The 25,805-nt window shown below is 44.6% G+C and overlaps 1 protein-coding gene across 1 annotated transcript in view; it reads left to right on the top strand.

The window, feature by feature from the left end:
• Nucleotides 1-251: 251 nt before the first annotated feature.
• The window catches only part of plppr2a (phospholipid phosphatase related 2a), a gene marked incomplete at both ends in the record, with an annotated part of 37,467 nt that continues 11,913 nt past the window's right edge, over nt 252-25,805 (top strand). Inside the window, 2 exons of the mRNA XM_079281082.1 lie at nt 252-344; nt 21,124-21,312. Coding sequence (XP_079137208.1) covers nt 252-344; nt 21,124-21,312 — 282 coding nt within the window. The remainder of the gene's footprint in view (nt 345-21,123; nt 21,313-25,805) is intronic.

Consider the following 25,805-nt stretch of genomic DNA (forward strand, 5'->3'; position numbering starts at 1 on the left):
GGACTGCAACGGTAAACTGTAGAATGCACACAGCCCACGGCGCTAAGCGATGAGTTCACTCTTTGTGCACGTATAAAATATTCATGGTTGTAGCATATGTAGTAGATGAACAATACAAATGTATCACAGTGCTGAATGAAAACAAAACAGCTCATTTGTCCTGATTGGATTTCCCTCTGATTGGCCAGTGGACTAACTTGCCCGAACCCTCTTTCCTTCAGGATAAGGGAGACAGAGAGCTGGACAGAGGGATGTTCAGAGAAACCGAGAGAGGGATGGCAGTGGAGGAGAAGCCGGGTGTGAAGAGCAGCAGCTCCATCGTCCCCTGCTTCCTGTTCGTGGAGGTAAGAAACACCAGCGATGACTGTTGTTTTTTTCCCCTGTCTGTGAACAAAACAACTACAAAACAAGAGAGTCGCTTGAAAACACTTGAAAGACGAGGTCATTTCTCAAATATAAGGTTGACGAGACCTCTGCAAAATTGAGCTCAACAACTTCTCACCGTGTATTCCTTGATCGTATCTTTGTTGGCTATTTCCTGTTCCTCTGGAATCTGACTCGTGGTTCACCTCTTGCGGCGTCAGCGAGAAAGAGCACCTCAGTGCCGCGGCGGTGAATATTTCAGGCTGAGCGGTAGCGTTCGGGGACAGCTTCGGCGAACGTGCTCTTGCGCTGGGGGGCCGAGGCGTTGTAAAGTGGCCACAGTTGGGGTTGAGCATTCCCCAGCACATTTTTTGCGAACTGCATAATTCATCGAGGTGATTGCGGATGTCACAGCACAGACATAGTGCATTTTTCAGCAGCTGCACACGGTGGGCTGCGTTGTACAGATCATGCCAGAGGTCGTTGTCTGCGCACACTAATGCACCGCAGACACACACACACACACACACACGCACCACTTCATCCCTTGTGGAAAGCATGCTCTACATTGTCAGTCAGGCGGATGACTCGGAGGGCCTTCGCCAAATCGCAACCGAGGTGGAGAAAAGCGTGAACTGGTGAAGTAATCAGATGGTCCGTAATCCAATTAGACAGACCAAGCAGTCTTCAGCTGGAGTTCCCCCATGCATCCAGAGCACTGTTCTGTAAGAGATTCAGACGGGAGAAGCTGTTTGCAGGTGCGTCGTGATGCCATGCAGATGTTACATCCCATTGGATTTACATGTCTGGATTCACTTCCCTTCCAACAATATGTGTGCAAGGCAAACTGTATTTTACTGCTCTGTAATAGAAATATTTGTGCAATGATCTCATTGTAATTAATGAATCCAAGTTGTCAAATGTCTGATTCTAATGTGATTATATCTTAAAACTGTGTTAAATGTCATCTAAAACAGAAGCAAAGATGAAAGGGACCAGTGCATGAAAAACAGGACATTAGTGTCGTTGTAGTGGCGGTTGCAGCAGCAGCTTTGCCACACGGAGGCACACAGGCTCCTTAACTCAGCCAGATAAGAACGCGCATACATGATACGCGTACGCTTCCCCAGGATATCGTTATCTCAGATGTCATGAGTCAGCTTAGAAATAATAGAGAAAAAAGACATTTCTAGTTTTAAGTTTACTTTCGAATCAAAGTGACCCAGTTATAGTTGTCTGTACATTCATGGGCACATCGCAAATCAGAGCTGCTAATAGCTAATTCGGCAGACTTTGTAGAGCGCCAGTTTGCTACATTTGAAGAAGTAAATGTTGAACACGACATCTGACACTGAGAGGGATGCTGGTGTGTTTTAGTCGCCCTTTACCTGAACACCTCAGCATGTCCTCGCTGTCCACGTCTACCGTGCACGTCAGGCCCCAAAAGGACGGACCATGATGCAATAGTTCCACTTACCCGTCCATGTGAGCCTGTCTGTGAAACGCTGCTCCCTTTGGTTATGATACGCTGTAACAGCTCTCCATTAGGGCCTCTCCGTCATATGCCTCCCACACATCAGCCCTCGGGTCTCAGTCAATTCCCTCGCTTACTCTACATCAGGAGTGTCAGTTTTCACTCTGGGCCACATCAGCGTCACGGTCGCCCTCAAAGGGCCGGTTGTAACTGTAAGACTGTATAACTAACTTCTCCCTAACATATTGTTAAATAACTCTCTCTGCATTTCATTATTGTTTATTCAAGTGTAAAAATATTGTACATGCAGCTATATAAATGTAAAATGACATTTAAACATTTCTGTTATAACATAAATTATTTTAATTGAGGGTTAAGAAACCCACATTACTCTATCAAAGATCAAACTATTAAAGAAAATAAAGACAAATATCAAACACAAGTTATTACATTAACTTTGTTCAAAGCTATTTGTGTCACCTCTTTGCATCACTAATGTTCCTCCCCGTCGTCATCCCGTGCATGGCAGCTACATCCAAGAGCTCCTCACTGAGTCAGGTCTTATAAACATGGATAGATGCTCTGTATCCGTGTTGTCTGTGCTTTCATCAACCGTTCATTAGAAACACAAGTACCTGCTCGTCTCTTCGGCTCGCTGTGTTGTTAGATTGCTGCTAGTTCATGAACTCGGTCTGCGATGGTGTTTCTTCACAAACTTTGTAAAAGTCTGTATCTGGTCGGAGCTCTGCTCACATACCTTCAGCATGCACTGGGCTGTAGCTGTGTAAATATATTCTGCTGTGATTGCAGTCTGCCTTTTAATTCTTGGACAATTTGATGTTTTTCTTGGAGGCTAAATTTAGCTCCGTGTTTGGTGTCAAAATGCCGACGTGAATTGTATTCCTTCATCACCGACACGCCTCATAATACAGAAGACAGACCCGTTGTTCTCCTTGAAGCACAAACATGTATTCGCTTTCCCATCTTTCATTACATTTTCTTCCCTCTGCATCAATTTTTCTCTTCGTGGACATTTTGGGATTATTTGTCGATCTTTTTCAATTGTTGGAAAACAGCTTTTCGGGTTGTTGCCTCTCCTGTCCACCTGTTGTGATAGTTTTAATGTCGGTAGACAGACAACACGCGATCTCATAATTTCAACTTTCTATCTCATAATTTCGACCATGGGGATACTTTTATTTTCAAGTCTAACTATTAATTATTTTTCCAAAAAAAAAAAAAAAAAAGTATTTTTAATTTTTATTTATTTTTTGCTGGGGGATTCGCGGGCCACATAAAATGACGTGGCGGGACGGATTCGGCCCGCGGGCCTTGAGTTTGACACATATGCTCTACATCTGTGTGTGTGTGTGTGTGTGTGTGTGTGTGTGTGTGTGTGTGTGTGTGTGTGTGTGTGTGTGTGTGTGTGTGTGTGTGTGTGTGTGTGTGTGTGTGTGTGTGTGAGAGAGAGAGAGCCAGAGAGTGTTTCTATATCTGTACTGGGATGGAGAACCCAGAGCAAGCATTAAGGGCCAGGGAACAGAGGCCAGCAGCTGTTAGCTGTACTGGAGGGACAAGGTTGTTTTTTGTTGCTGCTTGTCGAGACAACAGCATGAAATGGAAGCCGGACAAAGAGCAGGTTTATTGCCCCTGCATGGCATCGACAGTGACGAACGATACACTTATAGAGAGATTTGATGAACGACGGAAACACTGACGGCCGAAACCAAATCCATCCGACTGCGAAGGTGTATTTGTTCCACCCAGAAAAGGTGGATAAGTAAAATGGTTTTCAACATATTTTCTATCAGCAATAAAGTGCTGGGAAAAACCAATAAACGTCTCGCTCCGTGCAACGTACAGCAGTAACAGGTCATCAATGTGCATTGTGGGGCTCGGACACAGCTGGACTGTGCAGCGCATGCTCGTTAACAACACACAACGTTATGGTTCATTAGTGTGTGCTCAAACCGTTGTATTTATGATTATAGACATCTTTCTCAGTGATCAAACCCTTAAACTGTTTGAGCTTTTTAACATTACAAACCACAAAGTGTCACAGCTGCCGTCCAGGTGCTGATCCTGCGACGGCCATGATTGTGTAGGCCTGATTGCATCAACTGGGCCAAAAGTCTCTGACATATGTAACAAAGAAAACTATGGACCAGCAGAGATTTTTGTACATTTTGGACCGGCAATGATCAGTGGCCAGTTAATAGGTTTGTTATAATGTAACCTGTAACCCTGCAAACTCATACAGTTAGTTAATTACGTGCTCCTTGGCCTTGGAGTGTCCAGCTCAGTGGTTCTTAACCTTATTGGAGGTACTGAACCCTGCGAGCTTCATCAGTGCATTCACCGAACCCTTCGTAATTGGAAAAATAAAATATGATTTCTTCAAAACATAGGTATATATTTTATATATTTTATTAGTGCACAAAATGAACCATGCATCAGTTGCACAAAAAATTACTGTGTGCAAAGAACAAAACATGAATTTCACACAAAAACTGTTATGATGTGGGGTGTTTCACGGACCCAAATGCAGACTCAGACAGCAGAGTTCTATTTCAAAACCAAGGTAGTTTATTTCTCTCAGTCAAGGGAAAAGACAGGTAACGGCCAAAGTCAATAGGAGGCGTCTCCACGCCTCCGTACGGTTCCAAGCCGGAAAGTGGCTAATCCTACACAGCGGCAGACGAAGCCGACAGGAAAACTGTCAAACGTCAAATACGGAGGCGCGTCCTCGCGCTCCGCACGGATCCTAGCCGGGAGGTGGCAGGTCCGCGTCCGCGGCTGACAGGCAGGCTGGATCGTCTGTGTGACACCCGAGGCTCGACACAGGACGGCAGGCCAGTTGAAAAAACAAAGCGGATCGTTAGTAACGGATCTTCAGAGAGTGAACAAACGGGCTACTCACGGGTCGGAATACCAGGTCGGTAAACGGACGGACTGACAACTGGGATGAGAGTGACAGGAGTATTTATGTCAGCTGGAGGTGATCACAGGAGATGAGGCACAGCTGTTCCTATGGAGAGAGGCGCGGCAGTGGGCGGGACTCGTAGGAGGACACTACTGAGGGAAATACAGCAGAGCTAGACATAAATCCTCACAAAAACATAACTCAATGAATGATTTGCGATCAGGTACGCACTTTGTATGATGCTGTGAGGATCGGTTTGTCGACAAACAAAACATGAATTTCACACAAAAACATAACTCAGTGAATATTTACTGCAAATCAATGTGACTTTTGCTGTTGCCTTTCAGATACAAGTTCAGAAATGCTCGGCTTCACCTTGGCAAGTGCCACTCTCATCATTTTCGCAGCAAAGTCTGTTCCTTTTCTTAGTTTTCATGTCCACCATCCTCAAAGGATTGCTCACAAAGATACGTTGTAACAAACGGTGTGAGTATCTCAAGGGCTTTCTTGGCAATACGAGGGTATGGTACGATTTGGTGACACCAAAACGTTGAGAGCGTTGTTGTTCCGAAGAGTTGCTGTTGAAGCTGGCTCTGCTGAAGTTCAATGATTTCGTCGAGGCATTCATCGTTGACGTCTGCTGTCGCAACACTAAACGTGAACGGCTGTCTCACCCATGCTGGATATGACTGTGTGGTGGGGAAGTATCCGTCGAGGGACTTTGCGAGCACATCTAAGTGCATGGCAATCGCTTGCTTCAGCTCCCCAGGTACAGAAATGTCTCACTGCGGTCAAGTGAGCTGCCGCTTGAAAATGTATTGAAAATTCGTGTCATCCGCAACCATTCGCGTAACTGCATTGACTTTACATGTAAATTACCTCGCAGTGTTCACACCGAACGGGGCGCTCGGTGTGAACGCACCTTAAGGAATAGACGGTCATTCATTTTTAATGAGGCGGCTCACTTGACCGCAGTGTGTGTCTGCCGAACCCCTGAGAGTGACTCATCGAACCCAGGTTAAGAACCACTGGTCCAGCTCATTAGCTTGCTAGCTACCTTACTAGCCTTGAGCTAGTTAGCTGGACATGCTAACGATCACAGTTTACGTTATGGCAGATTAACTCATTCTTTACACTTTTCGTTTATGTTTTTTGGTTTTAAGAAAGGCTGAAAACAAGTTTCAACGCTGTGATTGGACGCTCACTGTTTGGGGGAGGGCTTTAGCAAACAGGTTAATGATTTCTCCTGAATGGCGGATTTACATTTTTGATTGATGGCAACTTTATTTTTAACTAACATCCCTGTCAAATGTTTCTCCCGCACACTTTCCTGTAACATCTATCATAGATGATTAAAAGTCAGGCTACATGTAGAAATGAGGATCTAACATTACTTATCACTACTGACGATGGTTATTTATTTATGTTAATTGCCTTTTTCAATATTAAAAGAAGGGCTTGTGCAATATGCAGACATTTCCACTCTGCAGGGAGGGCAATCTAATTGGCAAAGGTTTTAACACTCCTAAAATATGATTCTGCATTCTTTATATATAATCCGGCAACTAGACTCAATGTCGATGCAAGATTGAAATCAGGCCACTGAGTCACGGCATGAACTGGGAGGAGTTGATGTCATTACTGATGCTGTTGCGAAGTTTTCTCCCTTAGAGTCTTATTTCCATTCAGACATCAAGGTTTTTGCGGAACAATCGTTTTTCTGAACTGTGATATTCGAAGATATGACCCCTCTTTTACTCAGTATAATTTCCATTAATTGCCTCGCCTGAAGTTGCAGTCTTTGAAGTTGCCTTATGTTCAGTAAAGACCTTAAGTACCACGACGAGGATGGCAGAATGTGTCTTTTCATTTGTGCACAAATGAGACAGGAGGGTTTTCTGAAGCAGTGATGCAACTGGGAGAGGAAATCTACACAAACCGAAGGGGTGAAAATGGCAGATTTTGGCCGAGAAGACAGTGTGAAGTACTAAACAGCAGACATGATTTATTTTGCTCTACTACTCTCCATTAAGCGACTCCTCAGTATTTCTGTGGACTCTGTTCCTTTGAATTCTCTTCACTGGCTCTGCAACCAGAAATAAATGTGTTACTGAGCATTCACACTATTTCACACCAACACCCTGTTTCGCACGCGCACACACACACACACACACACACACACACACACACACACACACACACAGTCATCCACAAGGAAACACCTTGGATTGGTTGCCACTCTGTTGCCCAGAAACACATCCGCAATCACAACCCCGATGGCAAGTCATAGTTTGCGCCTTTGAGGGGGCAATGGCACAAAAAAACAGAGAACTTTCCTTTTCCTATTAATGCTTATTTTGTTCTGTACAACGATTGTGAAGTTCACAAAGAAACTGGAAATGAACGAAAGCATAAATGCTCTCTAGTACGACAGGGACTTCAGCCACCGGCAGAGCTACGAGTGAGAAAACCTGTCTGTTGGAGTATGTAGAGGAAGATTCTGGAGGAAGATCTTAAGCTTAAGATCAAGCCCAACCTTTTATTATTGAAGAGTACTATAATACTCTGTCGTATTTTCTGTAGTTAAGCAGCCAAGCTCTCTTCCACAAGCTGCTCTCTTAACAGCTGAGTACATAGTATAATAATATGTTCAGTTCATAATGATAATTGAGGGGGAGTGGCTTGAGAGGGAGGCCGAGAGGGACGGGCTATCAGTGTTGTCGACTTGGCGACTTTCTTACTAGATTTAGCAACTTTTGGAGCTAGTGCTGCTAGCTACCATCATTAGAAAAAAGTTGGTAACACTGTGCTGGGTTGTCAGGTAGGATCATTTTCAAAATCTAGCAAACTCTTGCTAGTTTCTCAACATTACTAGCTTTAATGTCAGTTACTTCCGCCTTAACTTCATTAAAGTTAAATTAAGTTAAGTTTGAAAGACTATTCAGTTGTTTGCGGGAATAACGTACGACATAATTCTGAGATATACAGCTTTTATTAAGTGTGATTTAAATAGTTTGATCTCAAAGATATACATCAAAGCAGTTTCTGTGTGAGCGTATGATCACAATGATTGGTGGTGGAATCGGCTGCATTGCAAGGGGCACCAGGTAAAATATTGCCCCGGGCACCTAATTGGTCAGGGCCGGCTCTGCAAGGTTACATTTATTATTGATTGCAAGGTGCTTTCAGGGTTAGTGCTGTCAAAAGTATAGCGAGAAGGCCTCAGGTGTGATTCCTGTGCCTCTCTGCGTATTCTGAGATTGCCAGATTATGCAGCCCAGTGTCTGGACATTGCAACCCGCCCATAGTGAGTGAGAGAGATGCTCAGTCTGTCTGATGGGTACGTGAGGCCCTGGTCCTGGACTTTTAATCTTGCTAGCGTATCATTAGCTTTCTGGCTTGTAGCTTTCTGGGTTATATGAGCTGAGCGGATTAAAAACACTTTCTGTCGCCAAGTCGTATCTAAGGTTTGTCCTATTTACTAGAGCGATGAATAATGTTTCCATTGCATAAGAACATTATGGGATGGTAGTGATTGTTCCGGGTATTAGCGAACCCTCGGCGTTAAGAGGATAACTTGATTGATTTTGGTTGCAAAGTGCATGAAAATATAAATCAATGGTTTTCCTTTATTTTCTTTGGCAAATGATGACAGTTATGAGCAGGTTACTGCCCTTGGAGGTGTCCATTATCGGGGATTAATGGACTTCACAGATGGAACCGTACTCGGTCCTGGCCGCCACGTCGCCCATTAACTCCTGATGATGGACACCTCGTTGTACATTATCTCTTACGTAACAGTTGTGATATGAGATATGAGAGTGTTATAGATATTCTTCCTCCAACTCTCGGCAAGAAAGCAAACCCATCTCCTAAAATGTCAAACTATTCCTTTTGATTCTGGTAAATATTAAAGAGAGGAGCGGGATCACCATGTCCCTCTACAGCTTCAGCATTGAATGTGTGTGTGTGTGTGTGTGTGTGTGTGTGTGTGTGTGTGTGTGTGTGTGTGTGTGTGTGTGTGTGTGTGTGTGAAATGTGACAGTGATCCATACCAAGCCAGAAGGACCTGCTCTTTTATTTAGCCCCACACCTCATCAGCAGTTACCATGGAAACCAATCAGCCCGACTCATCTCCGCTCCCTCTTTCTTCTGACTCCTTTCATCCTGCCTGCCCTAATCACAAGTCACAACCTCTTCTATCAGTGCTACATACTCAGCCATCTTGTTCTGCGTGTCTCTGCCGTCCCCTCCATTTTGCGCCATCATTTTTCAATTTTACTTTCGGTGGGATTCCCCCGCCAGCATTCATCTTTTGTCTCTTGATTTTCTCCCAGGCCAATCGTATTAGCACACAGACATCTACATCACCTGTCTGATTATTCCTGTTTTAATGTTTATACAATCTGTGTCATCATCTCTCCTCCGCATCTAATTATATCCTGTGTAGGCTGACATCACAATAAGATGAATGATTTAACCTTTTCACCCGGGGAACCAAAATAAAAGCACAATTTAGTTACAAATTAGAGATATTTTTCCATTTTACTGTGTGGACGGATAAAACTCTCTCTACCTTCTCCCTTCAAATAAAAAAAAAACATTATTATCATCTGCCATCTGGGGGACACGCTAGCAAATTTGCAGTTAAAAAGTAATTTCAGTTTAAAGCCAATCTGCCCGGTGCTCCGGTGAAGAGGTGTGATGGAGAATGCAGCTCTGGATGGCGAGGAGGCTGTGATTATGAGGCACTTATCCAGACCAGTGGAGGGGCGAACATAAAGCCCCATTCCACCGCTGTAGATACTTCTCACAGCTCTTCTTCCCTCAGCCTCCGCCTGTTGGCCATGCTGCCGCCGTCATGTGATCTTGTGACCTGCGCTCGATATCAGCTGTGATTGGGATTTTTAGCACCATAGCTTTGCAATTTGGGCCTTTATGATATCATCATAAAAGGGACTGTGCAAAAATTAGGAGGGGAAGGAGGTGCTTAAAGCTCTACTATGAGGTGGCTGCTCAGATTAAATTACCTTCCGTCTCACATGCCACACATCAGCTATCATGTACTCTCACTTGGTTTCAGTGCGGGTATGATCATTTCCTCTGCCATCATCTGAACTAAACCTCATCTGAGCGGCCAATGTCTTCATCCTCTGCCATTTTCCCTGAGGTTCCCCCGCTCTTAAGAAGCGTGTGGATTGATGCGTGAGGATTGATGCATTAAAGCTGGGCTCGGCGGGAGTGAATTTGATTTCTGGAAGTATTGAACTCAGAAAAATCGCAGCTCCTCCCTTTTAGGCCTCCCTCCCGAAGCCACTCCCCCCAAAATGCATCAAACGCGCACTGCCTGATGGCGCCTGGGAGGAGCGTGGCGCATCGTTTCCACCGCTAACCGTAACAAGCACGCCCAGTGAGTGCACAGGCAGGTAGACATGCAGGTAAAAGGATTTGTTGGTCTTTTTGCCGATACCGTAATTTTTTTTTTTCTCTCTCTCTTTTTTTTGAGCATTTTGATTGCTCTCAGGATGTAATAAAAATGTCAGCACTAGCAAAAGTTTTCTAAAATAAACTGCCTACCCTAGATGTAATCTTATGAACAGGAACAAAGGATTCTGCATACAGTATTCTGTTTTTAGTGCTCTTTACAGCGAAACTGTCAACTTAATGGTGTAAATCTTTCCCTGGTGTTTTATTTTCCTTCCTTTTCCAAAGTGCCCCCAGTGCCATTTTCATAGAAGTAAACATGGATTTGCACAGCAATTTTCTTCCCATTACTGTGATATATAAGTTAGGAAGCAGAGCCTCCACCAGAGGGCGCTGCTGTAACACCGCTGAAGCTCCCTCACAACACTCAGTTCTACTCTTTGCAACTTGTTGTGAGCTGGTGGAGCACATCACACAGTTTTGAACCTGATCTATGTAATGATAAAAAAATGTTTTAACATGTCCTCATCATATTTTCTGTGTGATATGTTGCTGTTAGAGGAATTCACTCGAGACTGGTGTAAAAAAAATCATTCATCATTGGACATTTGTTCTTTGCAAAGAAGGAGACAGGGTAACACACACACAGTTTGTGTTTCACACAGGCGTCGAGGTATCTGGACACTTTAACTATTCGTTCTGGTACAAAGGTCACTTTCTGTCGCAAATCAGCCCTGCGTAAGTATTGACGCTTTCTACACGTTTGTTATCATTCTTATTCAGGACAAATGACCGACGTGTTCTTTCTGCAATCAACTGCTTCTTAATAGACGAAACATTTGCTGAAGACCTAGTGTCAGTGAAAGTTCGCACAAGGACACAGGCCGCCGCCTTTTGTCTCAGTCTCCTGTTCTGTCTCCTCTCAGTTTGGAATGTATAAATATCATGTTTTGAAACTGTGTCTCGAGAGCATATTCACAGTTCACTGCAATACGTGACTGTGGTTGTGTTCTCTGTTTGCAAACATTACATTTACTCTTTGAAACTTTGATCATTCATCAAGACTGTTTATTTTAAACACATTGAACAAAACCAACTTCACTCCTGAACGTCTACATAGAAATATTCCACAACATCTATCATCAGGTGTTTTGATACAAACATCGCTATTTTTTGCATCTCTCTCTTAATTCACTTTGACACTTGGGGGAGGGGGGGATAATTTCTCTCACAAAGTGTCTGTGTCACACACACACACACACACACACACACACACACACACACACACACACACACACACACACAGAGCCTCATTAACACCTGAGCGACACACAGAGATTAGACAGTACAGATCAACACACTCCGGTAGCTTCACACCTCACAGGAAGTCTCCCCCGAGTCTTTGCCAACAAAAGACTCCTCCCCACGCAAACACTCGCGAGAGGCTGAACCACACACACACACACACACACACACACACATATACAGTGTCTCTGAGGTGTGATCAAGCAAATTAAATTAGATGTAACGCGCAGATTTCTCTTTGCTTTCCAGCTGGTGAACTTCATGAGCAAGGCCTGATGTTTTGATGCCGTGTGGCAGATTTAAATTGACGCTGTGATGCATACGAAAGCCCAACTTTCCAACCTGCTCACTGATGAATAATAAGCAGTGTCCTTTTCTTTTCTGGATATAATCTCCCGCGTCACCAAAGCTTTTTGTCCGTCACTTAATTTCAAATTATTTCTTCTTCTCTTAACTTGATGTCGATGTAACTTAATGACGCTGTCGGCTCATCAACAAGTTTGTCTCGAGAGTTTGGTGGTTTTACTTCAATTGACCCTTCGCTAATCTGAGAAAAAACTTGGTTTGAGAAAACGAGAATGATTCAAGATATGTATTCTGAAAAAAAGGTGAAAAAAACAACGAGTAGGCATCAACATAAAACTTCCCCGATTTATAATTTAGTATTACGAGTATTCTGAAACTTTATGTATAAATATACAAATGAGGCATTATCTAAAGATAACTTTTGGTGAATTCAGGAGAAATCTACAGACAAATATGAATGAAGAACTTAACTTTATTCATATCGCACCTCTCATTCACAGAATGCAGCAGAAGGTGCTTCGCAATTCAGCAAAACAAAAACACCAAATACACAAGTTTAAAAACCACACGCATACACAAGGATGACAGGAGAAAATAAGTGTTTCTATTATGGCGGCTGGCAGGAAATGAAATGAGAGCAACAGGAATTTTTAAAATGCGGGGAAAGAGAGCTGGGCTGGAAGATGATGAAAGCATCTCCTTTTCCCCTCAGCCCTGTTTCACACAAAGTACAAAAGCTCCCACTCTCTCTTTTTCCTCTCCACGTCTGCTCTCGCCTCACCTGCCCAGAAAACACACAGTCAGCGAGAGAAACTCTGCTAAAAAAGCATGCAGGCCAAAACTCTCCATGTAATCCTTCTCCAATGCCAGCTCCCGTCCTCTCTTTCCTTTTTCATCCAGTCACCCCATCTCACCCCGCTCCCATCATCCTCTGTCCTCCTTTCTTTACTTCCCCTCGCTGCTGGTACTACAACAGCTCTCTGAATGCACCATTGGTTCTGCTGCTTTCTTACTTCAACTCCATTTCCTCAGCATTTTTGTCACTAAACTTGTATAGACTATAAAATACTCCCCTCACTCTTTTTCTCTCACTCTCATTCAATAGCCAACACCGGATAAACCTCTCAGGGTCGTTTTCATGTGGAAACCATTTATTCGGCCCACGAAGCCTATTTATCGCGTTCTCCTTTGTCAAAATAAGAGCATAGAGTGGCTGCACAAGCCAGCTCCGAACATCATTGTGTTAATGTAGCTGTTTGTCATCGTTTGAGCGAGGAATCGATGTGAGAGTGATGATGCGTGTTTGAAAAAAGAGGGTAGTGGAGAAGGAATGTAAAGAGAGAGAGCGACAACAGATGCAGTTTGTGAGTTTGCCCAGATCTTACACTGCGACATACCCGAACAATCTTGGTTTTTGGTTGTTGCCATCAACGCCATCTTGGTTTTTGTCCATCCCCAACTTGGTTTTTGTCCATCGCCATCTTGGTTTTTGTCCATCCCCATCTTGGTTTTTGTCCATCGCCATCTTGGTTTTTGTCCATCGCCATCTTGGTTTTTGTCCATCCCCATCTTGGTTTTTGTCCATCGCCATCTTGGTTTTTGTCCATCCCCATCTTGGTTTTTGTCCATCCCCATCTTGGTTTTTGTCCATCGCCATCTTGGTTTTTGTCCATCCCCATCTTGGTTTTTGTCCATCGCCATCTTGGTTTTTGTCCATCGCCATCTTGGTTTTTGTCCATCCCCATCTTGGTTTTTGTCCATCCCCATCTTGGTTTTTGTCCATCGCCATCTTGGTTTTTGTCCATCCCCATCTTGGTTTTTGTCCATCGCCATCTTGGTTTTTGTCCATCGCCATCTTGGTTTTTGTCCATCCCCATCTTGGTTTTTGTCCATCGCCATCTTGGTTTTTGTCCATCCCCATCTTGGTTTTTGTCCATCCCCATTTTGGTTTTTGTCCATCTCCATCTTGGTTTTTGTCCATCCCCATCTTGGTTTTTGTCCATCGCCATCTGGGTTTTAGTCCATCGCCATCTTGTTTTTGTCCATCGCCATCTGGGTTTTTGGCAGTCGCCATCTTGGGTTTTAGTTGTCGCCATCTTGGTTTTTGGGTGTCACCATCTTCGTTTCTGGAAGTCGCCATCTTGATACTTTTTCAAGCAGAATTGTCTTAAAAAGACATTACTAGGGACCATCAATGTTACAATTTATTTAGCCAAAAACCAATTAGAATATATTAGTATTTTTAGTGAAATATAACATGCTTAGTGGTGCTGAGGAGAACTGCAGATTCAGGTGATTTTTTTCCTTTGAGGGTTCCTCGTTTCAAGCGACCCTTTCCCTCATTAAACAGAGTCATTTCATTCCGTGTTAAAAGAAAAGATTGCTTCAACAAACATTTCAGGTATCCTGCCAGCTACCAATTAGAACAAACAGGGCTACAAAGCCAGCCGGCACTTGGTGGCCACAGGAGGTAGCTTTAACCCTGACAAGAACAAGAGTAGCATCCAGCCACGTTTGTCCAAACAATCCCCCTCCTCACTAGGTGACAGCTAACACACAATGTTATTGTTTGCTCACGGAAAGAGGAAGAAGGAATATTCATATTCTTTATCTTTCATTTTTTGGTGCAAACTAACTTTTAGAAAATGAAATGAAAACGCTACTATAGCTGGAAGCAATTTGAGCATTGCTGACTGATTTTGGGGATGATTCACACAGAGATGGTTCCCCGCGGCTTCTTCAACAATGGGGTTTTTTAAAGAGTTTTTTTGGTCTCCCAGTCCCTTCATTCCCAGTCTCAGCATGGAGCCTCTCTTGTATTTAGAATGACAGATTAGAGATCAGCATGGACCACTGAGCGACTCCAACTCCCGCTGCGAAGCTGTAATTAGCACTGACCGCCTGTCTGCTTCCAGGTCTAAACGAAGTAACCCGCATCAGAATGACAGAAGACTTCCTGTTCCCTCTCTTGTAGTGAAAAAGGGTAGAGAAGAGATCCAGAGGAACTGGGAGTGGGAGTGCGGTGTGTGGGCGGGTTGCTGGTTGTGCTGGCAAAAGTGTTGGTGGGCCGGTGTGGCGCCCAAGCTAACAGAGCAATATGGAGAGATGGGAGGAAATGTGTTTTTAGATTTAAATGGGAAGAACGTCTTCATTGCTCAAAAAACAAATGTGGCCACGGTCCGGATCGCTCTAGACTCTGAGACCTCCTCCTTTTTAACGGTCCAATAAAATGCGGAAGATTTGATTTAAAGCCTTCTTGTAACTTTACAACGCTCAAATAATCAGTTTCACTGTGAAATACGTCACAGTGCTGAAGCTAAAGACGCTGTGATTTCCGTTTCACTGGGACTTTAAAGGACTTCACTCCTTGTATAACAACCCCTGCGCACTATGACCATTACAATAACGGATTCATATGGCTGTTTTTTTTAACTGCCACCACATAATGTTTCAAGGAAAAGTTTGACATGTTGAGAAATATGTAAGTTAAGTAAAGCCAGCAGCCGGTTAGCCTAGCTTAGCATTAAGGGTGGGCTCTGTCCAACTTCAACAAAGCTGACCTACCAGCTTCTCCTCTGAAGCTCACTGAGTTCAACCACAACGTGTCGCTTCCTCACTTTTTTTAGTTTTCGGTTCAGTTGAAGTGCCTCAACTTGCACAAACAGGCAAAAACGTGTGGAATCAAATCACATCAACTTTCTGTAACTCCTCTACAATCAGTCATAGAGGAGCGGCCGAAGACACCTGGCCACCACACACACACACACACACACACACACACACACACACACACACACACACACACACACACACACACACACACGTTGCCAGACAGCCGTGGAGTGAAGCCCACACAGACACAAACAACACCAGGCTAGTTTTCGCGGGGTACGAGCCACCTACGCTAACCGAGCGAACATTTTCATATTGAAGATCTCTACAGGGTGAATCACAACAGTGTGGAGCAGTGAGATGGAGACAAGCAGCAGCCCGAGTAGAAAAAAAAGGCAAGAAAAGAGGACACGAGGAAAACTGGAGAGAGGAGGAGGTGGTAAAGTTTTTTTGTCTTCAGGGCCACCACCTCGAGCTTTGAGCCTGTCCTCCTCTCACCCTTCCTCTCGCTTCTTCTACCTAAACCACACAATTACATTTCTGTCTTCTCCTCCCTCCCCTCTCTTTCTATCGCCTCATCACTCTCTCCGTCCTCTGTCTCTGATTTTCTCTCTGTCATCTCGTCTTTCCTCTCTCTCCCCTCATTCCCTTCTCTACCACCCCCACCCTTACGTCTTTCATTCTTTTCCTGACCCCCCTCCTCCTCCCTCCCTTCCCTCCTCCTCCTCCTCCTCCTCCTCCTCCCTCCCTTCCTCCTCCTCCTCCTCCTCCTCCCCCAGGACTCCTGTCATGCTGGCCAGGTGCAGTGTACCATGTGTCGGCGTCAGGCCTCCTAATGGACGGCCTGTGTTTGACGGTGGACCCCTGTGCCTTCGCCGTTCTTCTGCTCTAAATCCTCCCGTCCGTGAAACACAAAACTGCTCTTTCAGGCAACACGGCTCCGACGGCGTCCAGGGACGAGACCGGAGCTCCAGAGGGACAGACAGGGCCTCAGATTGACCCTCGTTACAGCTTTATAACATATTCTGTGGAGATCCATCTGGTAATCGTGCTAACTGTAGCATGTTAGCATTGATAATGTCTTATTCTCTGTCTAAACTTAAAGGCACTTTTTTAAAGAGGTGCAACCAAATGAGAAAGCTGGCGGCTACAGAGACGCATGTTGTGCCATGAAACTTTGTGGTAGTGGGAAAAATGTCCAGCACCAAACAGGAAGAGGGCCGTGTAGCTCCTGCACTCACCGAGCGGAACAGCGTTCAGCGTAATGACGTTCAGCCGTCTAATGTAGCCACTCGTTAGCAACCGTCTTTTTAAAGAAAACTTAAAAGTATTAAGGAGAGGGGTATTTACTCGTTTATTTTATATCATAGAACAAAACGTTGAAATCTCTTTAGCTTGTGTTAACCACAGACCTTATTTCAGACATCTGACAAAATGCGCAACGGCCGCCCAGGTTTATTTGGCGTCTCATTATAGCATTTTTACTATTTTTGCCACACAAACAAGGTTCAGTTCAAAGCCCGCAGTGGTGATAAGACACCACGAGTTGGTTTCCCTCCTGAAAGTCACGGTGCTAAAATTGAAAGCTGAATACCAACCCAACAAACAAACAAATATTACGGGTCCAGCCCTAAAAATAACCTCACACAACGTTCACCTTGCATTTTATAGATGACCCACATCGCCTAACTTTGTAGGACTTTACAAAAATGTTGTTAATACACCGATAAGCGGCGAGAGAAACACGCTGCCTCTGTTTAACCAGTAGAAACGTACACCTCTGCTGCTCAGCCATGAAGACAGGAGCACTGTGCTCCTGTCTTCATGGCTGAGCTGACGGTTTAATGAGTCACACACATGAAAACACCCCCTCTCACCCGGAGCAAAGCCACCAAAGAGCTTCCGACAGGTGTGTGTGTGTGTGTGTGTTTGCAGCCGCTCACTTCCAGCATGCACAAAAAAAAAAATGCACGCACAGAATCAGAAAGTGTAATATTAACACCACCCTTACAAAGAGACCGGGCTTTACGGGCACATTTTTTATGCGAAAACGCTAAAAATACAGAATTTTATAACCACTGTTTCTGAGAACTGCTTCACATCTGTGTTGCATGGAGACAACTTCTGCCACCTGTGAACAGGTATTCCAGCCCACGACGATTGGACTACATTCCACAATTCACAGGTGGCAGAAGTTGGTTGACTCCATGCAACAGTGGTTATACAACTAAATATTTCTTCAGTGATTTGCAGGAAAGCTAGATCTTCAAGCATTTTTCAGTTTCTACAGTAAATGTTTGAGTTTGTAAAGACAAATGCAGACACTGCTATCTTTTTGAACAGCGTAATATTCCTTTTTCTTCACTTTCTTCTGAGTAATACATTTCAGACATTTTTCTTCATGTTTTGATTTGGAATAGAATGTGCAGTGTTCCCATGGGAATAAAATCTATTCTACAGATTTTGGGCTTTATTGTGTGTGGGCATTGCAAAAACTTCAACAATAACTTTAATTCAATTTTAAAGAATTGTAAACAAGACCTAGCAGCAAAAACAGACTCCTTTCAGAACTTTGCTGAACAGACATGGTAAAATGTTAGTGTACTGGAATGCGTACATTTTATAAATGTTGACCAACCTAACAATCTAAATGTCACGGGGGTTCACAGGTAGGACCCAAACGCAAGACCACAGGAGACAGAAGTTAATATTAACAGGTTTTATTTAGACTGTGTGACGGTGTGGAGCCCGTGGTCCGACACCCGAGTGGCAGATCGACGGCGTGAGGCCCGTGGCTCGACACCGGAGGGCTGGCAGCTTGACGGCGAGTGTAGTCCGTTTAACACAAGGCGGGCAGAGCGGCGGAGTGTAATCCGTAGACCACAAGGAGGGCAGAGGATGCCACGGGGTTTCAGCGGGTGAAAGACGGTACGACCTGACCACCCCAGACTGCAGTGCTATGCTGAGACGGACAGGCGGCGTGTGCTCGGAGGCAAGGCAGGAGAGCACACGGCCAAGCCCAGTCAGAGTGTATGACAATAAAGAACATTTGAAACCGTCATTCAACCGTGTGCTGGCGTCATTGTGCTCCCCAGACCCACCGGGCAGCAGAGAAATATAACGTTACAGTTATGGGATGTTGCTTACCCTTACGTTACATGTTATACGTAAACTAAAAACCTCAACCTGACCGAAAGTCAGACAAGCTGTACAGCAGGACACGTTATCACTCGAATATAAGTCTACAAGTTAGCTCCGTTACCAATTTCGGCGACACAAAGCATTTCTATGTCTCCATTTCAGAGTAACTGTGGGCTGTATAATTGGTATTAACCTAACAGTTAGGCGTTAACATTTAACGTTAAGTGTCCGTTTTAATAAAGTGCCGTTTAACGTTATAGCCCCGTTTGCGCAAAAGTCCGTCGCCTAATTTTAAAGACTGACTCGTTTTAATTCGTAATACGTCGGATGTTGGCTAATGTAAAACGTTAGTTGATATACGTAACGTTATTACAACACGTGCAAGTAAGCTAGCTAGCTCACGGGACTAAAATGTTTGCAATGTTAGAATTAACGGATTTGATACTCAATGTATCAATAATGGTGTGACACAATATCAACTGCACTCATAAAACATGTACATACACTAACGGGAAGATTATATCAGATGAGAGCAGATGTAATTTACCGGTTACAATCCAGGCTGCAGGTTGCGCTGAGGTAAGATGGCCGACTGAAGTCCTGAGTCACTTCCGCTTCTGAACCAATCTTGAATGTTTCCCGGCAAAGCATATTCATACCATATACATACGTTTTAACTGTTTCAATTTAATTGTATTCACAATTAACTGATTTATGCTGATTTTAAGGAATTTGAATAGTTATATTTAAAAAATATAAGTATTTAAATAAAATGAAATGGTTTCAAATACTTAATGATAAACTATGCCATGATTCATTTTTCTGAGTGTACGGGACTGAAACATTAAAAGCTGATGAAGTTGTTTTATATCAACAATGGATGTAACAACCACGTTTGATTTCTGGTGATGAACTGTCGTAGGATTCTATCTGTATCGCATTTTGGCATCTTTCAGCTCATTGTTTGTTTTTTTTACCACCAACGACTTTACTGTTTAGGATAGAACGTGTGCCTGTTCAAAAGGGGCCGATCGCTTGGCTCCCGGTCAGGCAGCAACCTCCGGGTTTCAAAGGTGAAGCCAATGTGAAAGTGTCTTAAACTGGCCAGCAGGGGGCGATTCCTCTGGTTGCACAAAGAAGTCAGATTGTATGAGAAAATGACTCTAGTTCTCATGTGATTTGTTACCTCAGTAAACATGAGTTTATGGTCTCAATCTCTAGTTTCAAGTCTTCTTCAACACAGCATGATGTTCATTTATTAAATTAAGGTCCATTTAGAGTCAAATAGACCATGAAGCAGAGTATGCTTTAGGGCGGGGCTACTGTGATTGACAGGTTGCTACCACAGCGTTGTCCGTTTAGGGAGTTCGACGCAATTTTTATCTTAGAAATTAAACCTTTTCACAGTGTTTTCAGTTTGTGAGAGTCAATTGTAACAGTTGCCTAAAAATGTCTTGTTCAGTGTTATCACTTCCAAACAAAACAAGATGGCGACACCCTAATACCAAGATGGTGTGCGGCCAAAGTGCCAACCTCGAGGATTCAGAACAGGAGTCCACCAACCAACGTGATGTCACGTGACTACGTTCACTTCTCACGGCGGCATTGCCGAGAAAATTGCTCGTTGACTCCGGAGAAGTGAAGGAGAGTTTGGTTGCGATGTCATGCAATGTGTATCCAGCATCCAGTCGAAACAGTGAACTGAAGCCCTGAGCCCTGACTCACAGAGTGCTGCCGCTTGTTTATTAAAAGTGTATTGGCGGGTCCCCAGAAATACACCCACCGAGTGTCGCGGAGCAACGTTAGCGCTCATTTGGAGCGGTGTGTCCATTTGGTGACCGTATTCTTGAGTCTCCAGCAGCTCCTGAGGGGAACACGTGTCTCCACTTTCGTTGCTATTTGCTCCGCTGTGTTCACCAGGCTTACGATGTTGAACGCCATCGCCACCTTCTCAAAAGATATGAAGCCGGTTAGTATTTCAGGAATTCAACTTTTTAGAGGCGTCAGCTGATGGTTGAGAACCAAATGTCAAAAACGCACTTCTGTCCCCTGCACACGTGTTCTTACAACACACACACACACACACACACACACACACAGTATCTACAAATACACCCACAGCTCAACTGTAGTAGATTTCATGAGTGCTGGCAGCATAAAGGCTGCTCCCCTTTTCTCTCCCACCCACCTCCTTTCCTCTCTCTCCCGCTCTCTCTCTCTCGCTATGCAATTCTTTGTTTTTGCCGCTCGTGCTGCCGCGGAACCCTCTTTTATTCAGTTTTTTTGTTGAAGAGAGAAGCCTCCTGCAGATTTCATTGTCTCTCTCTTGTCTTGTTCTCTCTTTCTCTCTCTCTCTCTCTCTCTCGGATCCAAACACCGAGCCCCCTCTCACTCTGTCTCTCCCTCGGTCCGTGTTTCCTATGCATCTCCCCGTGGCCGAGGGGAACAGGGACCTGACTCGCCCCTCTTCCTCTCCTCCTCCTCCTCCTCCTCATCCTCTTCCACCTCCTCCGCCTCTCCCTCCTCTCTGCTCTTCCTCTCACCTCGTAACGGCGGGATAATGTTCTACTTCCAGCTGGTGATCATGGCCGGGACGGTGCTGCTGGCTTACTACTTCGAGTACACGGACACCTTCCCCGTGCACGTCCAGGGCTTCTTCTGCTACGACAAGACCTTCTCCAAGCCCTACCCGGGTCCGGACGACGCCAGCAAGATCCCCCCCGTGCTCATCTACTCGCTCGTCACGGCCATCCCCACCCTCACGGTAGGAGTGTATTTTTAAGTGTGTTAAGGAAAGGAAGAAGTTGTCAAAGTTGAGGTGGTGCGTTTGAGTTGTTTTCGAGTGTTGTTCCCTTTTATTCTTCGTACGGTTCGGGAGTTTTGTGATGAATCATCTCTGGTGTGCGTGTCGCACCGCCGATCTAGTGAGCAGATCGGCAAGCCGCATGGAGGTAACAACCTCCAGCCTTGACAGGCAGGTGTGTGTGTGTGTGTGTGTGTGTGTGTGTGTGTGTGTGTGTTTGTGTGTGTGTGTGCATGTGTGTGTGTGTGGATAGTAAAAAGACACAGAGACATAACGGTCATTAGAGAGAGAAGGAGACGGAAGCAGAGAAAGAGAGGCAGACAGAAGAAGTGACAAAACAATAGAGGAAGCAACAGAAAGAAACGGAGCAAAAGTTGGGAATCGAGGCAGAGCGATGCTGGCGGGCAGCAGATGCTGCCTTACAAAGAATAAATAAGAAAAAACTTCTCAAGACGATAGGTGAGAGATAAGAGACAATGAGCACAAAGGAAGGCAATTTGGAGGGGGGGGGGGCTTGTCACGTGTGAGGTTAGCTGTCGAACCCCGAGTGAGACGCGAGGCAGCGAGCGTGAAATGCAGAACACCTGGCGTCAACCCTCATCCCCCGGCAGACCCCAGACCCCCCCCCCCCTACACACACACACACACACACACACTCACACTCACACTCACAAAAGCACCACAGACAGAACCAGCCTCCAGCCGACAACCTGACCGGATGACAAAACCACAGCCCGGTACCTTCTGTGTACAGCAGCTGATGGCTGTGGGTTATTACAGCCGGCAGATTTTCAAAATAAAGTCGTATTCACAGCAGACCAGAGCAAACGTGCGCAGTTAGTAATCTTATAGGTTCACGCTGCTTATGAAGTCAAGTACAAGTATGGATTTAGGGACTGTATGATCACAGAATCACATGATTTACTTGTCTTTTCACAAATATATTGTCTCAAGATATTGGGAGAGGGTAATGCATTTGTTTTAGTGCCCCTCCCCAAATTCTTGGGGTAGAAGGGAGGGGTACAAAGGTCAATGCTTAGTTTCTGATAAGTTAAATAAAAACACCGTCATCGTCGTTTAACATTCAAACAGCAGGTGCACTCTTCAGCACCATACGCGAATCCTAAAACCAAGCAGACCTTTAAAACCACCCTAGCGGAGAGAAAATTACTTTTGGATGTTGATCTGGGTCAGAGCACATTACTTCCACCAGCTAATCTGCCTTAACAGGTGCTGACAGAGGCTCTGGTGTGTGTGTGTGTGTGTGTGTGTGTGTGTGTGTGTGTGTGTGTGTGTGTGTGTGTGTGTAGCAGCAAGGTAAATCGCAGCAGTAACTCCCCGCGATAGCACCAGTCTGTTTCAAAATGTGCTCTGCCACGTGCCTCCTGGTTCCCTCGAGGAACCGGATCTCTTTTTCTATCCATCTCACGGCACAAAGGCCACATCGCCTCTAATACAAACAGGAGTTGTGGCGTTTTAGGGAGGACCCCGCCTGTCCGAGTCGCTGTAGGTAACCGGTCCACCAGACTCATATTTGGGTCAGTGCCACAGTCCTGCACTCCATGGCTCCCTGACAGCTCCCAGTAGGGCCCCCCGACATCTAATTAAAATCATCAGTCACCTTCTGAAGTTCGAGCACGAGGAGCCGATCCACCGCTCCGGGAGCGAAACAGAAGAGGAGGGACCTGACATCTTCCCACCTCCGTCTGTTAGTCACATCATGTGTTGGTTGCCAAGCCTGTCGAGCGTCCTGTTTGAAACAACGGGTGTTCGATTATCAACACAAGCAGCGTCTCATTCGATTCATTGATTTTGCCGGCTGAAGTGATGACCTCTGATTTTATCAGCTGTAGCTCGCCAGCGAGCTAATTAAGCTAACATTACCTCCAAAGGTCGGTCGGACTTTGTAAGTGAATCTTTTGTAAGGTGGGGTTGAGCAGCAGATGGAAAGAAACAAAAAGTGACGGTAAATGTTTTCTCCTTTCGGTGGTTATTGTGTAAGCGGTTATAATTTGCAGGCATCCTTTTTGGATTTGGTTATTTCCTGAAATACAACAAGGAATGGGCAAAATCTCAAGCTTTTGATGGTGACGAATTTACCTGAACCACAAAAACAAGTGAATGAGAAAGAACTGCACTTAATAATCCTATTTTTGGATTCGCAGATTTCACCCTGAGGGAACTGCTGCAGAAAATTCTCCACACAAACACACACTGGTTCGTTTTGAGGACATCTTGAAAGTTTGCCTAATGGAGCTTGTTAAGCCAGTTAAATTCAGGATGAATTAACTTATCTCGCACAGATTCAATCTGACAGTGCCTTCGCAAATGTGTGTTCATGCTCCTCTGTAAATCCCTCCTTTGATCAGTTTTCTTTGTCTTTCTCGCTCTCTTAAACTCGGTTACGTGTCCTCTCTCCACAACCTTCCCCATTCCTCACGCCGTTGCATCTCATCCACACTGACCTTTTTGACTTCATGTTCTATTCATAACCGTTCCTCCTTTCGCCTGTGCAATTGTAGCCTCATCTGTTTCGTCCTTGCTTTCTTTTCTTCGGTTGGAAATCTGCCGTGTTCACCCGACTTCGGTCCGTTAGCGCTTCGTCTTTACTCGGGTTTAGCTCTTCCTTCATCTCTGGTTCAGTCTCCACGCTCATCAATACCTCCTCTGTGTTTTCTGACGCTTTACGGCCTTGCCCTCCCTGACCTCTCCTCACACCCGTTGTTTGTCTCACCCTCCAATTAACACTTGTCTTCTGTGAATCGATCGGAGCGCCTCAGCTTTCCCGCTCCACAATCTGTGGCTGGAGGGATCAATCAAAGTACAACCGGATAGGAAGACACTCTCACTTCCTGCTCTTTTCCTCGGGCAACAAAGATAAATCATACTGAGATAAAAGGCATACGCAGTGAGAAATGCATTCCTATCTTATTAACGAAATAAAAATGTCAGCGCATCCAGTTCAATTCTAGGTGAAGCCCACACTACATCCTTGTGTAAACGTGGCACTACCGAGCCAAGCTAGCCTTTTCCAGTCGTTATGCTAAGCTAAGCTAACCAGGTTGTTCATTTTGACATGGAGAGGGGTATCAATCTTCTCACCTAACGCTCAGCAACAAAAGGGAATATGCATATTTCAGCCTGGCACATGTGAGAATAATATAGAGAGGGTTACAGCAGCATTACTACAGTGACCTAGCAGTAGATCTTGAGTTACTTCTAGCACTCTTAGAACAAAATTATGCTTTTCTTCATCACAGTTTAATCTCAGCAAAAATATGCTACAGTATGTAAATATGTCTTGCATCTCCACTCTTATTTATCCTGAAAAAAACAATTGTTTGCAGACGACAGAAGTAATTGCATTCGCAAAAAATTGTGAACTTCTCGTCTGCGTTAGCGACCAAGCTAACAGGCGTGCTAACTGGCAAGTTGATGTCTATGTTGGCATCAACGACAGCCCTATAAGAGGTTGTCCTTTGTGAATTTAAAGGCATAGTTCTCCCCCCAAATCAAAAATACACATTTTTCCTCTCGCCTGTATTGCTATTTATCAATCTCGATTGTTTTGATGTCAGAGTTGTCTGTCTTCTCTCCAATATAATATGACTATATGCTTCAGTTTCAGTTCCGACATGAAATTCAACTTAATGTATTCTTCATGCGCTTTGAGCCGAGTGCCATTTAGTTGTATTACAATGGAGAGAAGGCAGACATCTCTACGGCTGATATCTCCAAAACCAGCCGCCTCACACCAAAACAATCTAGATTAATAAGTAGCGCTGCAAATAAGAGGCAAAATATGTATTCAGTTAAACAGCAATTCTCTCTCTGAAACTCATGCCACCAAGTTTGAACACTGTTTACCACCTTGAATGATGACATTGTGACATTGTGTATAGTTTTATATTTACAGGAATACAGTAATTAGAACATGTTCTGTAGTATTAGAACAGCCATGTCTTGAGTAACCCAGTATTCAACCATGACCAACACTCAGTAAGTCTGGAACGTGTTGTTTTGTTGTATTTGTCCTTTCTTTAACCGCAGAGCTTCCTGTACACATTTAACTGGCTGTCACAGAGGTGTCCTGTCACATCCTCACATCCTCAGCCCTAATGTCAGTGGACTAACGTTAAACTGTGCTGTGCCTCACCCACAGCCACCACGACCTCACACCGGCCTCAGCAGAAAACTCTCACATTCACGCACAACCGCACAGACACGGATCAATACCTTTCTGTTTGTCTGTCCGTCTCTCACTCCCTCTTAAGCCTTCCAATCCTCTTTGCTGTTGATTTGACTTCACTGCATGCCATATCTCCCTTTTCCAAAACATCACATCTAGGCCAGCGTGCCGCTGACCCAGGTTAATGAGACAGATGGCGGGGTGGGCTCCTTGCTGCGACGGTGCCGTGGGTGACGACTTTCTGCCCCTTGACGTTTCTGCGGTG

Source organism: Melanostigma gelatinosum (assembly GCF_949748355.1).
Source record: "Melanostigma gelatinosum genome assembly, chromosome: 13".
In the NCBI taxonomy this organism is placed as follows: Eukaryota; Metazoa; Chordata; class Actinopteri; order Perciformes; family Zoarcidae; genus Melanostigma; species Melanostigma gelatinosum.